Source organism: Sorex fumeus, unplaced genomic scaffold (genome assembly GCF_029834395.1).
Source record: "Sorex fumeus unplaced genomic scaffold, SorFum_2.1 ptg000064l, whole genome shotgun sequence".
In the NCBI taxonomy this organism is placed as follows: Eukaryota; Metazoa; Chordata; class Mammalia; order Eulipotyphla; family Soricidae; genus Sorex; species Sorex fumeus.
This window is the reverse complement of record NW_026606121.1, coordinates 1,927,221-1,947,658: the sequence shown is the minus strand read 5'-3', so window position 1 is coordinate 1,947,658 and position 20,438 is coordinate 1,927,221. Positions and strand designations below refer to the sequence as shown.

At 56.8% G+C, this 20,438-nt stretch overlaps 1 protein-coding gene across 1 annotated transcript in view; it reads left to right on the top strand.

The window, feature by feature from the left end:
* TRRAP (transformation/transcription domain associated protein) overlaps nt 1-20,438 on the top strand; it is an 87,308-nt gene that overhangs the window by 59,177 nt on the left and 7,693 nt on the right. Inside the window, exons 46-65 of the mRNA XM_056128491.1 lie at nt 198-411; nt 900-1,025; nt 1,918-2,064; nt 2,735-2,934; nt 3,807-3,928; nt 4,416-4,629; nt 5,909-6,088; nt 6,763-6,909; nt 7,626-7,745; nt 7,875-8,162; nt 8,387-8,524; nt 9,106-9,218; nt 9,486-9,621; nt 10,007-10,198; nt 12,400-12,595; nt 13,138-13,403; nt 14,080-14,180; nt 16,297-16,498; nt 17,884-18,048; nt 19,699-19,789. Of these exons, the coding sequence (XP_055984466.1) occupies nt 198-411; nt 900-1,025; nt 1,918-2,064; nt 2,735-2,934; nt 3,807-3,928; nt 4,416-4,629; nt 5,909-6,088; nt 6,763-6,909; nt 7,626-7,745; nt 7,875-8,162; nt 8,387-8,524; nt 9,106-9,218; nt 9,486-9,621; nt 10,007-10,198; nt 12,400-12,595; nt 13,138-13,403; nt 14,080-14,180; nt 16,297-16,498; nt 17,884-18,048; nt 19,699-19,789 (3,358 nt within the window). The remainder of the gene's footprint in view (nt 1-197; nt 412-899; nt 1,026-1,917; nt 2,065-2,734; nt 2,935-3,806; nt 3,929-4,415; nt 4,630-5,908; nt 6,089-6,762; nt 6,910-7,625; nt 7,746-7,874; nt 8,163-8,386; nt 8,525-9,105; nt 9,219-9,485; nt 9,622-10,006; nt 10,199-12,399; nt 12,596-13,137; nt 13,404-14,079; nt 14,181-16,296; nt 16,499-17,883; nt 18,049-19,698; nt 19,790-20,438) is intronic.

The following is a 20,438-nucleotide window of genomic DNA, read 5'->3' as shown; positions in this document are numbered from 1 at the left end:
CACCTGAGCACAGCTGGCTGGGCCCAGAAACTTGATAAAGAAGAAACATCTTGGAAACCTACGCTGTTGACTAAAACACAGGACCCCTGCTTTCTGCATCTGTGTCTACGCCCTCGTGGTCCTCCTATTCCAAGTGCTCTGTCCGTTCCCGTCTGCCCGACGGAGTACGTGGAGTCCTTACTGTGCGTCCGTTTCAGGAGCAGCCGAATCAGGTCAACTACGGGAACATCTGCACGGGGCTGGAGGTGCTGAGCTTCCTGCTGACGGTGCTGCAGTCGCCCGCCATCCTCAGCAGCTTCAAGCCGCTGCAGCGCGGCATTGCCGCCTGCATGACATGCGGGAACACCAAAGTCCTGCGGGCCGTGCACAGCCTCCTCTCGCGCCTCATGAGCATCTTCCCCACGGAGCCAAGTAGGTCTTTCCTGGGCGCCTCCGCCCTGAGTCCTGCGGGGTGGGGATGGGGCCGTCCACGGAGAGCCCCTGCCCTTGCACTGTCAGCCACAGGTTTAAGAAAATGGGCGACGGGAGCCTGGCAGCGGGGTGGGATCTGTCTGCTTTTATTTCTGTCAGCTCCTCACAACAGTGTGTTGAGGTGGCAGAGTACTTGGGGGGTGGGGCTCTGGCTCTGTGGCGCAACCCCTGCCCTGCGTGTCTGAGGCTCTGGGTTCGAGAAGTGAAGGAGGGGGAGGGTCCTTTGCAGTGTGGTGTAGTTGGCAGGACCGCCTGGGGACGTTGGGTGAGTGTCTCCGGCACGGTTCGGCACGGTAGAGGCTGGCACCTAGCTCCACAAACCCCTCCCCCCCCCCCAGCATGTGCAGTGTCAGGCGGGTCCCTTGGGGCACAGCTCACCCTGGGTCGCTGTGAAGGTGGTGGAGGCCATGGGCGCACTTGTGTTGCAGGTACGTCCAGCGTGGCCTCCAAGCACGAGGAGCTGGAGTGCCTGTATGCGGCGGTTGGGAAGGTCATCTACGAGGGCCTGACCAGCTACGAGAAGGCCACCAGCGCCAACCCCTCCCAGCTCTTCGGTGAGTGCCCTCACTTGTCTCTGCCGCCTGTGGCTGCGTTGCATTCTGCCTGTCCCACCTGACCGTCCACCTTCTCCCTCACGGTTTCAGTGCAGTGGCCACCCGCCCAGGTCCCAGGGAGTGGCCAGCCATTGCCCACCCGCCCAGGTCTTCCTCCTGGGTCTGCACACAGTGATCACTCCCGGTAGCTCAGGAGACCGTGTGGGGGATCGAACCCGGGTGGACTGGGCACAGAGCAAATGCTCTCCTTAGACGTGGGACTTGCTGTTCAGCCCCCAGCATTTTTTGTTTTTAAATCGGATGTTTATTTTTGTGATGCCAGGGATTGAGTCCAAGTCCAGTGAGAGCCGGGTTGTTGAGCCACATCCCCAGCCCCAAGACGAAAGTTGTTTTTCCCTTATTGCCCAAACATATCACAGGGCAAAGCATGTCTCTCAGATGTCTGTCTGTCTTAAACTAAAGCGAGTGCCAGGAGTAAAGGTGGCGGAATCTTGTTTCTGCTGAATTCACGAAAACACCTCATCGTGGTGATGCAGAGATCATCAGAAGTTAGGAGTGAGAGCATAGCGCTTTCTTGGATTGTGGTGTCTGGGTGTTCGGACTATACCTGGCAGTGCTGTGGGTTGATCCATGCTCACGGGGACTGTATGTGGTGCCAGGGATCAAACCCGGCCCTCCTGCGTATGAAGCCTGTGTTCCATTCACCTTTTGCACTATTTCTCTAGTCTGAAAATACTGTGCTTCTGATATGTAGAATGTGCCATGTAAAAGTGTATGTTGACATTAGGAATTAGTGCTTTTGTCATATTGCCCATTTTTCAATTTTGCACACATTTCTCAAAATTTCTTAACTTGGAAAAAGCCACACTCCCTTGCCCTTCCTCTGTTTCAGGGACCCTCATGATCCTCAAGTCGGCCTGCAGCAACAACCCGAGCTACATCGACAGGCTCATCTCGGTCTTCATGCGCTCCCTCCAGAAGATGGTTCGGGAGCATCTGAACCCACAAGCGGCCTCCGGGAGCACAGAAGCGACCTCAGGTGATGAGTGTGGGCTTCCCCGTGTTTACGCAGCTCCGGTACCCGAAGGGCATTGACTGCAGTCAGGTTCTAAAGCGAACGAGTTCCTATTACTGCCTGTGGTTTCTTATCCTTCCTCTTCAGCAGTGAGGGTCTGAGCTGATTGGTTTGTTTGTTTTTTTAAGTCAAGCAAGATTTAATTGAGCAAAACTTGCTTAGCAAGACGAGGAAGAGGAAATAGATTCAAGAGAGAACACAAGCTTGAAAGACAAGCTTGAAAGAGAAACAGTGACGAGTATGCTGTTAAGGGGACAAACGTGGGCTTGGAGAACAAGCCAAGACTCTCAGTGTTCTAAATGACTACTTTTAAGTTGCATGAATGCCAGAATGAAGGGATTTTTAGAGTGGTCGAACATTTATGTGACTTGATACATTCACCAGCTTATTTTGTTAAAAAACAGATTGCTCCATCAGAGGTGCTATTGTGAAGAAGTGTTAAATTGCACATTCCAGACCTAAGCTGTGGGCCGCGGAGGGTCTGGGGGTGATGGACCCTAGTGAGGGCTGGTTGGTGGCCACGTGCCATGAACATGCCCTGGGACTCGGTTGCTCTGGCCCCATCAGCTCTGTGTTTCCTTCACTGTGTCTCACGGGTGGGAGAGTCACCACGGCGTGGTCTTTGCATGGCCAGGGACGAGCGAGCTGGTGATGCTGAGCCTGGAGCTGGTGAAGACACGCCTGGCCGTGATGAGCATGGAGATGAGGAAGAACTTCATCCAGGCCATCCTTACCTCCCTCATTGAGAAGTCTCCGGATGCCAAGATCCTTCGCGCTGTGGTTAAAATCGTGGAAGAATGGGTGAAAAATAACTCCCCGATGGCAGCCAATCAGGTAAGTGGAGTGCTGTGTGCCTAAGTGACTGTCCTGGTGTGTGGAAGGCACTTCAGAAGCTGCCCCCTCAGTTCTTCTAGAAAGTTCTGACACAAAATGGTGTTTTTTTTTTAAATTTCTATTTGTTTTGTTCCAGTCTATTTCTGGGTCTTCTGTTATTTATTATTATTATTATTATCATTATTATTTCTTTTGGGTTGGTTTTTGTTTTTGCCATTTGCATCTAAAGGTTTTTCTTTCTTTTTTTTTTTTGGGGGGGTCTGGAGCGATAGCACAGCGGGTAGGGCGTTCGCCTTACAAGCGGCCAACATGGCCGACCCGAGTTCGATTCCTCCGCCCCTCTCGGAGAGCCCGGCAAGCTACCGAGAGTATTCGATATGCCAGACACAGTAACAACAAAGTCTCCAATGGAGACGTTACTGGGCCCGCTCGAGCAAATCGACGATCAACGGGAGGGCCTTTACCTTTACCTTTTTTTTTTACTGTTTTTAGAAATTTGAGCTGACTGGCTAATCATCTTAATGTGACTCTGTTTCTGTTAAAATTATCTTGTTACTCTTTTATGGTGGGAAAGGGAACTCTGTGAATAGTTCTAGCAGTAACACTGATAGTGAGGGACTGCTGGTGAGCAGTGACAGTTGGCTCTGCTTTGCCTGGCTGTCACTTTCTCTCACAATGAGCTAGAACCCCAAGGAAAATGCGTTTTTATCGGTGTTGATTTAAGCACCCAAAGATAGAGGCATTTAACTTTCTATTTTTCTTATTTTACCTGAAGAACGTGTGTAACTTAACAGGTAGCAGAGCAGGTGACTGCTGAACTTTCACACGTCTTTATTGACATTTCTTTAAAAAAAAAAATTTTGTTTTCACAGACACCTACTCTCCGGGAGAAATCCATATTGCTTGTGAAAATGATGACCTACATAGAAAAACGCTTCCCTGAAGACCTTGAATTAAATGCCCAGTTTTTAGACCTTGTTAATTATGTCTACAGGTATTACAGATTAATCAAATATTGTTCTTATGTTTTCTAACCAGCCAACATAGCATAGCTTCTTAAATCTTTAAAGAGTAAGTATTTGTGGGGCTGGAGCAATAGCACAGTGGGGAGGGCATTTGCCTTGCATGCGGCTGACCTGGGTTCTATCCCCGGCATCCTATAGAGTCCCCCGAGCACCGCCAGGAGTGATTCCTGAGCACAGAGCCAGGAAAACCCCTGAGCATCACTGGTGTGGCCCAAAAAGAAAGAAAGAAAAGTATTCGTTTGTGTACAGAGCTGTGAATGCCACATACAGTAGTGAACCCTTTACTGTTGGGGGTGGGGGGGCGCAAAAGGCCCCTGGAAGCGCTGCATGGGCCGCGCAGGTTCCTGGGGCCGTGTCTTTCCTGACACTGGGGCGGGGGGGGGGGGGGGGTCATCAGCACGTCTTGTTGGCCGCCCTCCACCCCGCGTAAGCCTGTTGTGCTGTTTCTGGTCACAGGGATGAGACTCTGTCTGGCAGTGAGCTGACGGCCAAGCTCGAGCCCGCCTTCCTTTCCGGCCTGCGCTGTGCCCAGCCGCTCATCAGGGCGAAGTTTTTCGAGGTTTTTGACAACTCCATGAAGCGCCGGGTGTACGAGCGGCTGCTGTACCTGACCTGTTCGCAGAACTGGGAGGCCATGGGGAACCACTTCTGGGTCAAGCAGTGCATCGAGGTGGGTCAGCTCAGCCCCCACTGAGGGACACTCCAGGGGCTGGAGTCCCTGCTAAGATGCCTTAGAAACCTCTGCCACAGGGCCGGAGAGATGGAATAGTGGGGTGGAGGGAGGGCGGGGGGGTGCTTCCTTGCATGAGCAGACCCGACTTTGGTCCCCGGCATCCCATAAGATCCCCGAGCCATATGGGATTCCTGAGTGTAGAGCCAGTTGTAATCCCCAGACATAGCCGGGTGTGGCCCCCCTCACCCAACAAAAAACTCTGCCATAAAACTTTTAACGTCTGGAGGAAGGAAGGCTGAAAGCCTTATTTTCTTGGAGGTTTTGTGTTTTGAGTGACTTTCAGTATTTTAATAAGAGATTCGTTTTCTAAAACTTGGATGTTATTTCACGGGTAGAGCACTTGCCTTTTAGCAGGGAAGCGCTAGGTTTGATCTCAGCACTGGGAAAAGCATCCTAAGTTGTTTGTGTGCTCTGGAAGGCTTATTGTCTGCACTTTCAGCCTTTTGTTGGTGGGAGGGGGTGAGGGCCGCTCCTTGTGATCTGGGGATGGAAGCAAGACACCCACTACAGTTTGCTTGGTAAGCAGATGGCAGGAGATAAAGTATTGGGGAGTGTCTGCAGGACCCGGCTTCAGTCTCCGGCGCTGCCTGGCCTCCTGGGAAGGTCCAGTGCTGAAGAGCCGAGCCTGGAGCTGCCCCATGTGCTGACAGGATTGCCAAGAGTGGCCCCCTGTCCCCGAGCACTGCCCGGGAGCCTTTCCCATCCAGATCGAAGGCTCATGCCACTCCTTTCCGTGGTGTCCAGCATAGAAATCTAGTCTGCAGGGATGTTGCTGGCTCCGGCTGACCAGCCAGCCCTGCCCTCTGAATGCCGCCCGGCTCCTCTCCTCCTGGGTCCCTGCCGTGCTGCCCCGGGAGTGCGGGCTCTGTTTGCAGCCATAATTCCTTGACACTAGTGCCACCACCGGGGAGTTTGTGTGTGTTGGTGTTGGGCTTGTCCTGCCCCTGAGGTCACCACCTAGTGCTGGCCCACGATAGGCCCTTGTGAGGGTGGGGCGTGCATATGTGTAGGTGCCAGGGGGAGGCGCGGAGGGTGGGCTCTGTGGACAAGTCTTGGGAGCCCCACTAATGGGCTGAGGAAGTGGGTGGTGCGTCGCCGGGCTGGACCATGTGCATGGGAGCCGCGAAGGGAAGCTGCCACAGGACCATCCCGAGAGGACGGGAGCCGCGGGCTGTGCCCCCGTATCCCGACGTCCATTGATAAGCGTCTTTTGCAGCTGCTCCTGGCCGTGTGTGAGAAGGGCACGCCCATTGGGACCAGCTGCCAGGGAGCCATGCTCCCCTCCATCACCAACGTCATCAACCTGGCCGACAGCCACGACCGCGCGGCCTTCGCCATGGTCACACACGTGAAGCAGGAGCCACGGGAGCGTGAGAACAGCGAGTCCAAGGAGGAGGTGAGGGTGGGACCGCACTGCCCCCTCGCCCGCTCCGGGTCTCCTCGATGTGCTCAAAGAAAATGGCCCTGCCGTGGGTCTTGCCAGGCCTCGCCCAGCAGAGCAGGAGGCACGGCCCGAGTCTCAGGGAGCTGCTGGGCTATGCGTCACCGGTGCTCGCGGTGCCCTGGGGCTACCGTGCAGACAGCCTCACCTCTGCCCGGTCAGGGTGCTGCAGGAGTCGCCGCTGAGCACCAGACCCCTCGGTCCTTCCGTCCTCTTGTCCTTCTGGAGCTCCCTCATGGGAGGCAGCCACTCTCCCCCCCAAGTCACCTCGCTGACCCACATCGGCTGTGGGAAACACGTGGTCACCATTGGCGTAAATCTGTTGCCCAGGGCACGTGCCAAGACACTGACAGCTTTGGCTTGGGGTGTGGCTTGCTGACGTGGGACTTCCCAGCGCCTGAGGCAGAGTAGAGAGTATGAGTCCCCTTGGGGCGAGCACTATAGACTGAGGCACCTGAGTGCAGGCAGCTGGGCTGCGCCTCGTGTGGATGGACATGGCAGGCTGTGGCGTCTGCGCCCGGAGCACCAAAATCTTCCTGGTGAAAGTGGACGCGGGTTTCTGTTCAGTCGCGTCGTGGGGGTTTCCTTTAACTAGCTGACGTCCTGAGGTGCATTGACGTGTGTTCCAGGATGTGGAGATAGACATCGAACTGGCCCCCGGGGATCAGACCAGCACCCCCAAAACTAAAGAGCTTTCCGAGAAGGACATCGGGAACCAGCTGCACATGCTGACCAACAGACATGACAAGTTTCTGGACACGCTCCGTGAGGTGAAGGTGAGCACCAGTGAGCCAGGCCAGTCCCAGGTTGGGGCGCACGGCCTGAGGGGTCTCTTGCTCCCTGTTCCCACGTGGCATGTGACGCTTCTCTCCTCATCTCTGGGTCTCCAAGTCGTAAACAGGAGGCAGAGGGGCTAGAGGATGCCGTGTGGGGTTTACCCGAGTCCCCCTGGGGAGCTGAGAACTGAGCCAGGGTCCCCACGTGCACCTTTTATTGTTCTTTTTTTTGTTTTGTTTTTTTTTGTTTTTTTGGGTCACACCCAGCAATGCTCAGGGGTTACTCCTGGCTCTGCACTCAGGAATTACTCCTGGCAGTGCTCGGGGGACCATATGGGATGCTGGGAATCGAACCCGGGTCGGCCGCGTGCAAGGCAAATACCCCTCCCCACTCTGCTATTGCTCTGGCCCCCTGTTCTTTCTCTCCAGCTCTCTTTCCCAGCTTTGTGTTTTGGGGTGTTGGGCCAGATGGTTCTGTTGGTGTATCATGGAGCCCTGACCTGTGACTCCACAGCGGGGGCCAGGCTCCCCGTGGGGCTGGCACCTGAACCTGTTCCCCTCGGCTCCGTAGAGCCGGGAACGGGAGGCACATTTGGGCAGAGGGGCAGCCGCGGGCAGGAACATGGAGCTGGGAGTCCGCATGGCTGGGCCCAGCCATTCTCTCTCTCTCTCTCTCTCTCTCTCTCTCTCTCTCTCTCTCTCTCTCTCTCTCGCAGACGGGGGCCCTGCTCAGCGCCTTCGTCCAGCTGTGCCACATCTCTACCACCCTGGCCGAGAAGACGTGGGTGCAGCTGTTCCCGCGGCTGTGGAAGATCCTGTCGGACCGGCAGCAGCATGTGAGTGGGCGGGGCCTCGGGCAGCAGCACTTCTGATGAATATGGGGGGGCGGGGGGACACAGGCTTTCAGAGCTGCTGCAGGCGGGGCCTGCTGTGACCGTGTTCCTGGGCTGGGCTCTCGCCCGCAGGCGCTGGCCGGGGAGATCAGCCCGTTCCTGTGCAGCGGCAGCCACCAGGTGCAGCGGGACTGCCAGCCCAGCGCGCTCAACTGCTTCGTGGAGGCCATGTCCCAGTGCGTCCCGCCCATTCCCATCCGGCCCTGTGTGCTCAAGTACCTGGGCAAGACGCACAACCTTTGGTTCCGCTCCACGCTCATGCTGGAGCATCAGGCCTTCGAGAAGGGCCTGAGCCTCCAAATCAAGCCCAAGCAGACCACAGAGTTTTACGAGCAGGAGAGCATCACGCCGCCTCAGCAGGTGAGGCCTCCCGTCTGCCCCCTGGGGGTGCTCCCTGGCTGGTGACTCCGGGCTCAGGGTGATGCCGGGGTTTGCACCCCAGCCTCTGCCATGCGGAGCATGTGCCTGGCCCCCGCGGGCTCACCCCAGCCCCCAAGCGATTTTCGCTAGAGCGTGGAGAGGTGGCTCTGTGGGCGGCGGTGGGCGTCTCGCTGCCCCGCGCTCAGTCCCTGCTGTGTTGGCAGGAGATCCTGGACTCGCTCGCGGAGCTCTACTCGCTGCTGCAGGAGGAGGACATGTGGGCAGGCCTGTGGCAGAAACGCTGCAAGTACTCGGAGACGGCCAGCGCCATCGCCTACGAGCAGCACGGCTTCTTTGAGCAGGTGCCGCCCACAGCCCTCGGCGTCTCTCCCTGCGTGGTGCCGGGGTGCAGCTCAGGTCCCATGTGTACAGGGCCTGCTGCTGGCCTCGGGCCGTTTACCCGGCCCTGAGGTCTTAGTCGGGCATGTTTGTTTGTCCTGCTCTAGAAGAGCTTGAGTGGTAGCATCCTTGAGGGGGAAGCTCTGTGCCATTCCACACCCAGTCTCGATCCTTCTCTGTGAGCTGCTAGGGCAACGGCACTTAGAGCCCACCGCTGTCGGTTGGGAGTGGAAGGTGGATTGCGTTCGGTGCTTCACGTTTCGTCCTTGTCGTGGCCTTCAGTGCTGCCGGCCGCAGTCCCCAGACACGGCCCTCGGCCGTGGTAGGACACTCAGAGGCATGAGCCGGGCTGTGGCCTGTGGCTGCAGGACCAGCCTCACCCCAGGGCACTGCTCTGCTCCGCGTGGGGTTCAGACGCCCTCTGTGCTCAGGGAAAGAACTGGGGGTGCCCCCAGCTCGTGGTCCAGCCAGCCTGAGTAAATGAGGAGCAGTGGCCACAGGGAGGCTCCTGCCGAGCAGAGGCTGATGGCATTCTCCCCTTTAGGCCCAGGAGTCCTACGAGAAAGCCATGGATAAAGCCAAGAAGGAGCACGAACGGAGCAGCGCGTCCCCCGCCATCTTCCCGGAGTACCAGCTCTGGGAGGACCACTGGATCCGGTGGGTGGGGCCGCGCCCGCACCCGTGCAGGGTCTGCCGTTGGTTTGGTTCCCGTCCACCACGTGGCTTTCTCAACAAACAGAGGCCACACCCAGAGCCGAGAGCCTGGCGTGTCCGCTGCAGAAGCTGGCCACGCGTGCTCGGTCAGCCTTGGTGCTCTCCGAAGCCTTGTCCTGCATGCCGGGGAGAGTGTCCTCTGTCTCTGTCCCTGGGCCCTGCCCTTCTCAGCCTGCCAGTCTGAGGGTGACTGAGGGTTTGGTCTTGCAGGTGCTCTAAGGAGCTGAACCAGTGGGAAGCCTTGACTGAGTACGGCCAGTCCAAGGGCCACATCAATCCGTATCTGGTGCTGGAGTGTGCCTGGCGGGTGTCCAACTGGACGGCCATGAAGGAGGCACTGGTGCAGGTGAGCGCCCACGGGACGCCTCCTGGCGGGGGGCAGGCCGGCGTGCGGGCAGGAGGGGTCGTTACCCACCGTTCCCACATCGTTCCCAGCTCTTGAGTCTCACGGATTGCTAGCTCGTTGTCCAGTGACGGTGCGAAGTGGCAGGTTCAGGCCCCTGGCGTCGCATGAGGAGCCTGGCCTGTCCTGGGAGCTGTGGGGAGGTGGAGGCCCGTGGTCGCTGGGCAGACCTGTGGGGCTCGGAAGTGGCTAAGCAGCCGCCCCGTACCCAGGAGCGGCAGTGCAGCTGCCCCCCAGAGAGCACTCCCTCCTCCACTTAGTCTCCGCGATGGTCTGGCGCGTCTGCTGTTCGTCCCTCTGATGCCTTGGCCTCGCTCTGTCCTGCCAGGTGGAGGTCAGCTGCCCCAAGGAGATGGCGTGGAAGGTGAACATGTACCGCGGCTACCTGGCCATCTGCCACCCCGAGGAGCAGCAGCTCAGCTTCATCGAGCGCCTGGTGGAGATGGCCAGCAGCCTAGCCATCCGCGAGTGGCGGCGGCTGCCCCACGTGGTGTCCCACGTGCACACGCCCCTGCTGCAGGTGGGACCCCGTGTCCGCGGGGTTGGGTGTCTGCAACTGGGACAGTTCTGTTTTGCTTAGGGGATTGTCTTCTCCACCTGAAGTGCCACCATCAGCAGCCCCGTCTGGAACTGTCTCGGTCTCCGAGACAGTGATGGCTGGGGAGTTCCAGTGGGTTGTGCGGCCATGCCCAGGCCTCCTCCTGCCCCTCCTGCCCGCCCCTCCCCCCTCCCCCATAGCTGCAACTGTAGCCTGAGCCCTGTCTGGCCAGTGGGCCTCCCGCCCACCCATGGGCCTCTGCCAGCTCTCAGCCTGTTCCTCAGTACTGGGCCCAGGGCAGCAACTGTTGACTCAGTGACAGTAGTTCAGAACAGAATAGTTTCTCTCCTGGAAGGGTGGTCGTTATGAATGCGGGTGTTTTTTTTTGTTTGTTTGTTTTTGTTTTTTTTTAAACATAGGATAGCTTTAGCAGGGCAGGGCGATTGCTTAGTGACGTTCCCCTGACCCCGCCATGGATTTGGCGTTCAATGAAACAGGCTTTTTTTTTTTTTCTTTGCCAGTCTATAACATTTAGATTTTTAAGTTATTTGAAAGGTTTTATCGAGAGTAGACTTTTCCTTCCATATTGTCGGGAGGCAGTAAGGTGAGTTGCCTGGTTGCCTGTAGAGTCTTGGGTTAAAGACTATTGCATGGAAACAGGAAAATGCCCTGAGTGTGAGAGGAAACGGCAAATGCTAGCCTCTGGTTACTCTCGGGGTGGGCAGGGGTCGAGGTCATTGCAGAGCAGGAGAGTGAACACACTCATCACATAGGACCACACACCGGTCTGAGGAGTCTCCGTGTTCCTAAAGACCCAAATGTGGAAGCAGAACAGCCCCTGTCAGCTGGTGAGGACGCAGGTCAGACCAAGGTCTAGCCTCACCTCGGAACAGGGTCAGAGAGGGCAAATGAGCACATCGGACGGTAACCTGAAGGCCAGATGCAGGACACTTGGCTGTGTGTGTGTGTGTGTGTGTGTGTGTGTGTGTGTGTGTGTGTGAGAGAGGGGGGGGGGGGAGGGAGGGAGGGAGGGAGCCAGGCAGATGGGGCTCCTCTGTGTCGGGAAACTGGTGGCTGTCACCTCTGGGGGACGGAGGGCAGAGGGTAGCTGTTCGTGGGGACAGGTCTCCTTGGGGACAGCGGATATCGTGCTGATGGAAGTCTTATGGAATGCACTGCATGCTCAGGTGTCCGCTTCCGACAGCGGCGTGGGGGTATTTTAATGCTGTTGTAAGAAGTTAACTGTTTCCGAGCGCGTGACGTGGCGTTAGCTAGCCTGTGGTGGGGTTTCAGAAATCCCTGCGTAGGGCCTGAACGAACTTGAACTCGAGCCGGACAGGCAAGTTCTTGTGAGCAGGGGCCGGAGTGATAGCACAGTGGGGAAGGCGTTTGCCTCGCATGTGGCCGAGCCGGGTTCAATTCCCAGCATCCCATATGGTCCCCCAAGCACTACCAGGAGTAACTCGAGTGCAGAGCCAGGAGAAACCCTGAGCACTGCTGGGTGTGATCCAAAAAGAAAAAAAAGAAAGTTCTTGTGAGCAGGTTTTGATGAGGGTCAGAGGGATACTAAGTACTGAACTAGGTTCTGTGTTAGTCTTTATCAGATTTCCTATATTTTGGGGATGAGGGAAGGGAAGGCGGAGGCATCCCCACGGCCACCCCTGGCCTGTTAGGGTTTTTCTAGTCAAGAGCAGATGCTGCCTCTTGCATCGGGGGTGCTGGCTTTGAGGGCACTGAGCGAGAGCCTCCCACTGGTGGCTGGGTGACGTGTCCCCTGTGTCCGGGTCAGCTCTGGTCATCCTCTGAGAAAAGCTAGAGCGGATTCTTCCCAAAGGAGCATCCTCCGAGGCAGAGGATATCTACTCTAAGACAAAGTTTGGCAGGAAGCTCCGGGTCAGCACTGTGGCAGGAGCGGAACAGAGTGAGGCCTGTAGGGGGAGGGGCGGCCCGGGAGGCGAGCTCCGGGTTGGCTGAGGGTTCGAGGAAAGGATCAAGCCCGGGAGCCGGAGGACTTGGAAGCTCTGTCCATCCGGCAGTTGGCCAAGGACCCCGGGAACCGGCCACACTCGGGCTGTCCCGGGCTCCTGAGCAACGAGTGTGGGTGGAGGCAGCCGTGTGCTGGTGCTCGGGGGTCTCCCGCGGGGTCACCCATGCTACGTCTTCCCCGTCCCGGCCCCACCCAGGCTGCCCAGCAGATCATCGAGCTCCAGGAGGCGGCCCAGATCAACGCGGGCCTGCAGCCCGCCAACCTGGGCCGCAGCAACAGCCTGCACGACATGAAGACGGTGGTGAAGACATGGCGGAACCGGCTGCCCATCGTGTCCGACGACTTGTCGCACTGGAGCAGCGTCTTCATGTGGCGGCAGCACCATTACCAGGGTAAACCGACCTGGTCCGGCATGCCTCCACCATGTAATTCCCCAGACGCCCGCTCTTCTCTCTCATGTCGTCTTCGCGTCTGTGTCCGTGTGGGTTTTTAACCGGAATTTCCTTTCTCTTCGGTGGGGATGGGGGAGGGGAAGGAGGAGCCATCCCCCCCTCCCCCCCCGCCTTGCCCCCTCCCGCCCTCTGAGATTTTTCTAGTCAGAGCAGACACTGCCTTTTGAGTTGGGGGCGTGGGCTGTGAGGACCCCGAGCGAGAGCCTCTCGCCGAGGCTGGGTGATGTGTCCCCGTGTCCAGCACCCGGCAGCCTGGCCTTCGTAGTGGAGCTAGCTGGGACGGTACTTTTCAGCCCTTTGAGTATAAAATGCGAGGAAAAGCGACGCGGACTCATCACCGCGCCCCCCCACCCCCCACTTCCATATACCACATTTGTTTTTTCACTTACATCCCGAGTCAGGGACAAGGTGACTAGAGTCCGTGTCGCTGCAGGGGGCTCTGAAGGCTTTGGGGGCTGACAGCTTGTTTCCCGACCCTCCAGCGATTGTCACGGCTTACGAGAACAGTTCCCAGCACGACCCGAGCTCGAATAACGCCATGCTCGGGGTTCACGCCTCGGCCTCAGCCATCATCCAGTACGGGAAAATCGCCCGGAAACAAGGGCTGGTCAACGTAGCTTTGGATATACTGAGTCGCATCCACACGATTCCCACCGTGCCCATCGTGGACTGCTTCCAGAAGATTCGCCAGCAAGTGAAGTGCTACCTGCAGCTGGCCGGAGTCATGGGGAAGAATGAGTGCATGCAGGTGCGTGCCGATGCGGGGCTGTGCCCGCAGACACCTGCTCTCGTCACGGAGGGCACAAGGACTGGAACTTTCTATAGATGGAAGTTAAGGAGAACAGCCCTTCCAAAGCAGGAAGAGGGAAGGTGGGGCCCGAGTGTAGGACAGCAGGGAGGGCGTGGACCTTGCACATGGCCACTCAATTCATATGTTTCCCTGAGCACCACCAGGAGTAATTCCTGAGTGCAGAGCCAGGAGTAGCCCCTGAGCATCGCCGGGTGTGGCCTAAAAGGGGGAAAAAAGCGGAACAGGAAAGGAAATCGCTTGTGTTTGAATAGCATTTCCTGGTCTCTGTTCTCCATAACTCGGTTCATGTGAATTGAAAACTAGCAGGGGGCGACGGAAACAGAGCACAGAAGGGAGTCAGACCCTGGGGGCCAGGCCTGGGGTGAGCGTCAGTGGTCCAACATAAATAGTACTCACAAGGGGCCGGGGCGTGTCTGTGTGGTGAGGCCGTGGGTTCGACCCCAGTGTGGCAGGCAGTGCGTCGGTATTGTCACTGGATAAGCAGCGCTCAGACACCTTCACACACATGTGTCAGTGACCATCAGGCCGTGAGATGATAAGTATCTCAGTGACTTTTTTATATCATTGTCTAGATCTTGTTAGAATTTTTCCATTTCTTTTTTTCTAAAAACAGGGCCTTGAGGTTATTGAGTCTACGAACTTAAAGTACTTTACAAAAGAGATGACAGCTGAGTTCTATGCTCTGAAGGGGATGTTCTTGGCACAGATCAACAAGTAAGTGTCTCATGAGATGAGAAAACTGTGCCACATGGTTTATTATCAGAGTAGTTTTCTGTAACTTCAAGTCAGTGGGACGCCAAAGCTAAAAATCAGTGTGGCTTAAGGGTCGTTACCACGTCGTGTGTTGCTTATCCTCCCTCTGAGAGTGGCGCCTTGCGGCAGTCACCTTGATGCACAGCACTTACCATCCTTTTCACGGACTCAGTCCCGCATCTTCCCATGCGGTTTGGGGCAGCATTCACTCCTCCTGAGGTGCTTGCCGACCCCTTTGCAGTTGGCCGTGGGGTGGGCGGGGCTGGCCATCCCCTGGGGAGGAGCCAGCGGTGAGGGGGTCAGGAACGGAGCCCGGGGCCGCATCAACCGCCTCGCTGCATCCCTGCTGCTGCCCATGTGTGCCAGTGCTGCCTGGTGTAGCTGAGTCTGTGGTTTTGGGAACACCAGAGCCAGGGGTGTGTGAGCCCCATGGCCGAACCCAGTCCCCAACCTATCAGCTCTGTCCCCAGCAGGCCCCACAGTCGGGTGTGTGCCCAACCATGGCCTCTCAGCAGTGTCCGGGCGTGCGGGCTGGCACGGGCCATCAGCACAACCCAGATGCCCAGTGCTGGGTGGGGCCCAGGACCCTGCGCCTACTGGCCAGGTGCCCTGCTGCTGTCTCCCGGCCCCTCTGCCTGTCCCTGGGGGTATCTGGCTCTGTCTGAGTCCTCTGCCCAGATGAGGCGCTTTCAGATTGAGCGTTGTCAGTACGCAATACTCCCTGTGTTCCCTGTGCTGTCTCTGCCCCTTCTCAGTGGGTCCTGATGCACAGACTTATCACTGTAATGAAGTTCACCGTATCACTTTTCCTCCCACGACTTACGCTTTTGGTCTTGTTTCTAAGGCAGCTTTGCCTGAGGTTATGATGTTTACTGCTATGATTTCTAAGAGATTTGCCTTTGTCTTTAGTACATTGTGAGTTTTCACACGTGCGTGAGCTCATGGTCCAGATTCATTCATTCCCACGGGCATGGAGTCTGGTTCCTCACACCACTTGTTGCAAAAAGACTCTGGGATGGCCTTGCTTCCTTGTTGAGAATCAGCTGGTCAGGGCTGAACAGTCTGTTGGGGTCTTCTCCTGGGCTCTGTTCAGCGCGCTCCCTTGTCCAGCAAGGGGTCACCGCTCAGGGTCCTGAGGACAGGCCAAGCTTCCTTCCAGCTGAGGGGAGGGGTCCGAGGGAAAAGAGCAAACCTATGCCACCGCCTCCACAACAACCGACAAATGAGAAATGAGCACACGAGCACGGAGGGGAGGGCCATCAAGTGGTTCCAATTTATTGAGCATACGAGGTTGATACAGGCTTGAATATTTGCAGTTAGTCACTGTAGTCACAGTGGTTAGAACAAACATGTGTTTCCCCTCAGTTCTATAGATAGGGGTATATTGTTTCATTATGGTTCTATAGATAGGGTTATAGTCTTCCTTTGATCATAATGGATAGGCTGTCACCTGCACATCTGCCAGACACTTCCTATCCCAGGGTCCTGTCCCATGGCAGCATTGACCTGTGATCATAAATGTACATTGCGACAGGCTTCTGAATGCTCTGGGAACATCCGCCCAGGGTGAGCCCAAGAACTAGTATGGCACTTCAGAGCAGACCAAAAGGGGCTTTTCTCCCAACACAGGTCTATTCTGGACACTCGGTTCTGTCCACTGACTTATGTCTGTCCCGTGCCAGGCCCACACAGCCTTGCCATTCCTTAGGGCTCCTGGTCACTGTAGAACCAGGACGTGTCCTTCAGCTTGGTCCCCGCCACCAAGATTGTCTTGACCATCTTCCCTCTCCCTCCCCCAAAAAGCAACCGTCCCTGAGTTGAAGCAGGATGTGAGGTACGCGGAGGAGCTGCCCAGCCCTGCCTCAGCGCAGGTGGACGGTGGAAGCCTCAGCTGGCGGGAAACCCACAGTCGCCGCATTGCTCACCCACGACAGGGGAGCCCTGGAGAAAAGGCCCATCAGTGCGCCAGGGGCCCGGGGCACACAGTTTGAATGTGTGACGTGCCCTGGATTCTCCGAGGCTCATTCATTGGGTCGCTCGGACAGACTGACCCGTGGCCGTGCTGGTGTGTCCTCAGGTCGGAAGAGGCCAACAAAGCCTTCTCTGCGGCTGTCCAAATGCACGACGTGCTGGTGAAGGCCTGGGCCATGTGGGGCGACTACCTGGAGAACATCTTTGTGAAGGAGCGGCAGCTGCACCTGGGGGTGTCCGCCATCACCTGCTACCTGCACGCGTGCCGGCACCAGAACGAGAGCAAGTCCAGGAAGTACCTGGCCAAGGTGAGACGGCTGCTCACTTCGCCCGAGCCCCTCGCAGGTGGGGGCCCTCTGGGTCTGTTCCCTGCCGGGGGCCGCGCTCTCTCCTTTCCTGCCTGCTTGGACATTGGGTCTCGGGGCTTTGAACAGCAGCACTGGACCCGGAGTCGGCCGTGGGGTCGAGTGCGGTGCCCTCCCTGGAGTGCACGCCGGGGTGCATCTGCCCGGAGGACTCACCCACTGGGCTCCCCGGGCTGCTGTGCTCACAGTGGACACTTGGTGCCAGGCCTGGGGTGCGAAGTTGTCATTTCTCCAAGGTCGCGTTCTTCCAGCTCCCCAGAGGACAGAGGGCAGAGGCCCTGTAGGGAGCGCGCACTGCTCTACGTTTGTATCCAGTCCTAAGGGGCTGGAGCTTGTAGGTTCCTTGGCGTCAGGTCCAGTCTGGCCTGCATGTGAGCCAAGCTGGAGCATGCTGAGAGCGTGACACGGACCCTCCTCCGTGTCTCTCCCAGCACGCAGGTACCATCTTCCTCTTAGCCCCCTGGCAAGGACCATTTAACTGGGGAGCTGACTAATGTGGACTAGTAGGTGGGCAGGACCTGGCCATCTGTTTCTGGCCCTCTGGAGGGTCCTTGATTGCCCTTAGCCAGCAGGCTGGACTGGTTAGTGCTGGCATTTAGAGCATACCCCGGTGAGAACCACACTCCCTGTCAGTGCTGTGAGAAGGTCCCAGTCTCCCTACATCGTGGGCTCTCTCATAGGTGCTCTTCCACATTGCCAGTGAGGACTTCGGTGGTCTTGTTTGTTTTGGGGGTCACGCACTGGTGCTCAGTGTTTGGGGGGAGCACCAGGGAGAAAACCAGGGTTCTCACATATCCCCAGCTTCCTGTTCATCTTTCAGCTGGACTAAGAGCCTCGGAATTTTCTTTCTCTCTCTCTCTTTTTTTAATGTAGGAGTACTGCTATTTATTCAGCCATTGATTAGCTGATTGAATTGGGCATGAACTCTGCCTGACTTTTTTTTTTTCCATTTTTTATTTTTTATTTATTGAATCACCGTGAGAGCAGTTACAAAGCTTTCGGGTTTAAGTCTTGGTCATACAATGAAACACCCGTAGCTCACCAGTGCCTATTCCCCACCCCTCAAAACCCCAGTAAACCCCCATCCCACACCCTTCCCCTACCTGTGGGGCAGATGATTTCCACATTACTCTCTCTCTACTTTGATTACATTCAATATTTTGACACCAGACCCACCATTATTATTTGGGATTTTACCCCAACATTCATTCAGATCTGCTGAAAAGACAACAGCAGACAATTTTTTTTCTATTGCTGGTTATGAATAACATGATGTCACGTGACGAGCCTCAGAATTTTCATTGAATTGCGGAATTTTTCTCCCTCAGGTGCTGTGGCTTTTGAGTTTCGATGATGACAAAAACACTCTGGCAGATGCTGTGGACAAGTACTGCATCGGCGTACCCCCCATCCAGTGGCTGTCCTGGATCCCGCAGCTGCTCACCTGCCTGGTGGGCTCCGAGGGGAAACTGCTCCTGAACCTCATCAGCCAGGTGGGAGTAACGGGAGTTCCCCATTAGGCAGTTCCCCGCTCTCAGAAGGGCGTGCGTGCTGTCCGTGGCAAATGAAATGGAGACGGAACTTGCAGTGAGAGGCGCGTGGCACTTGGTGTAAAGCACAATTACTTAAGCGAGAGTGTAGGATAAGACATGCCAGTGTTGAGAAGAAATCGTCAGCATCGCAGGACTAAGATGATCGTTTCTGTGCTTGAACGTGTTGCCACCAAGATGCAAGTGAGCATCTCTGAGGGTGTGAGCTGCTCTCCTGCCCGTGACGGGGCCTGAACTTCCAGCACCGGTGGTAGCTGCTGTTATCTGAGCAGGGACGTCGCCTGAGTGGGCTGGCGTACAGTCTGGCAGGCCTGGAGAACGGCTTCCGCCCACTAGTCAGTGGTTTCAGAATATTCCTCCTTTTTGAGGGCCATGGGGAGGTAGGACCCCAGCTTTAGAAATCCGAGTGTGTCTCATCTGAGATCACCACACCTCGTGTTTCTTTCTTATAAAACTCACTCACGGGGCTAGAGAGGGACAGTGTAGGTGCTCAGGATCTTGCCTTGTATCCAGCCGTCCCCTGTTTGATCCCGGGTGCCCCCTGTGGTCCCCAAGATTTCACTGGGACTCAGTCTAGAGAAGAGAACCAGGAACAGCGCCTCCTCTCTGCCAGCGCCCACTCACACCTGAGCTGCGTGAGTGACTGTCAGGACTTTCCCTGAGTGAGTGGAAGAGGGACAGCGGTCAAGGGCCTGCTCCCGTCACTCCCTCCTGCTTATCTCGCTGCGGGTGCATAAATGCTGATTGTGGTGTCCACAGTTCTGGCTCTGCGGTTGCCCCTCAGCGCTTCTCCAGGGAACCGTGTGATGCCAGGCCTTGAACTCAACCACATGCAGAACATACACTTCAAGGTTGAGCTCACCCTTCTGCCCAGAATTGGCTTTATTTTCCCTTTGGCTTACACTTCTCGGTGCTGGTGGGATAGAGCTTATTTGATGTCGCCGTGCCCTCCCTCCCTGTCCTTAGCTGGCTGCCCGGGACGAGTGGCCTGGCCTCATCCTACTTCCACAGGCGCCAAGGCCTGGGCACGGTTCTAGCCAGTTGGCTGTTTTGTGGGAGCCTTAAAGCCCGGGTTTGGTGGTTTCCCTTAATGAGGACCTTGAGTTTCGCAGACTGTTACCTTGTGTTAGTTGCCCCCATTCCATGGTGAAGTCGCATCCAGACTGGCTGGTGTTGTTCATTGTTCCTCTGCTCCTTGCCTGAGGAAGATCCAGAGACTCGAGTTTCTCAAGGCCCCAGTGGACATGCTCTTCGGTCAGAAATGGTCTCTGTCAGGACTAGTGAAGTGCTCTGTGCGGGGGTTGATTTTGATTCTGAGCCCCAGCAGTGCTCAGAGGCTGTAACCAGCTCGGTGCTCAGGGGTCACTCCCGGTGCTTGAGGGACCTCGCGGTGCCTTCCACATGAACCAGCCCTCAGCACTTGGATCTTTGGATCCAAGGAAGTTTCCCTGCTTGAGAAGTAGCCGCTCCCGGGGCTCAGCTGCCTGCTCTGTGTGGCCCTGAGGCCCAGCCCCTCCAGGCCATGCTGGCTGTCATCACTCGAGCTGCCCAGGTCACGAGCACCGCCCCCTCTTCCCTCTCGTCTCCGAGCAGGTTGGACGCGTATACCCCCAGGCTGTCTACTTCCCCATCCGGACGCTCTACCTGACTCTGAAGATAGAGCAGCGGGAGCGCTACAAGAGCGGTAGGTGCGGGGGCCCGGGCTCCCCTCTGGATGCGGCACCTTTGCTCTGGCCTCGTCTGGCCTCAGGGGCAGGTCAGCCTTGGCGCTTAGCCAGGGAGAGTTCACTTGGGGGGCCTGTAGTCCTAATGACAGCATCCTCTGAGTCGTCCACAAGAAACACCGTCTGTAACGACGGCTGGCCCTGGGGTCTGGCTCCCTTGGGCAAGCTGTAACGGCCTCCCTTGGGGCCACAGGTGCTGGTGCTTGGTCTCTGTTGCTTTGTTAGTTTTTAAATTTCATTTCCGGTTCCGTGCTCGGGTTTCCTACATAAATGGTTCCAGCATCCGCCCTCCACCAGGGCTGCTCCCGCCTCCCTGTCCCAGGGCGCCCTCAGCCCGCTGCATTTTGTTGCGGTTTTAAAGAATGTCTTTGGCTGTTGGAAGAATCGGCATACTGATCACCTGACGGACGATAGAGCTTGTTCTCAGAGTAGGAGATGGCCCTTGCGTGGGGCAGATGGACCCGGTCAGAGCTTTCTGTTCCTTTCCCCCAGGCACTCTGAGCGTGGAGGTGACCTGTCCCCTTCCTCCTGACTCAGCTGCCCCCAGATTCGTGCACTCATCATCTGAAGAAAGTGAACTGAAAGTGGAAAATTGGGACCTGGGTGCTA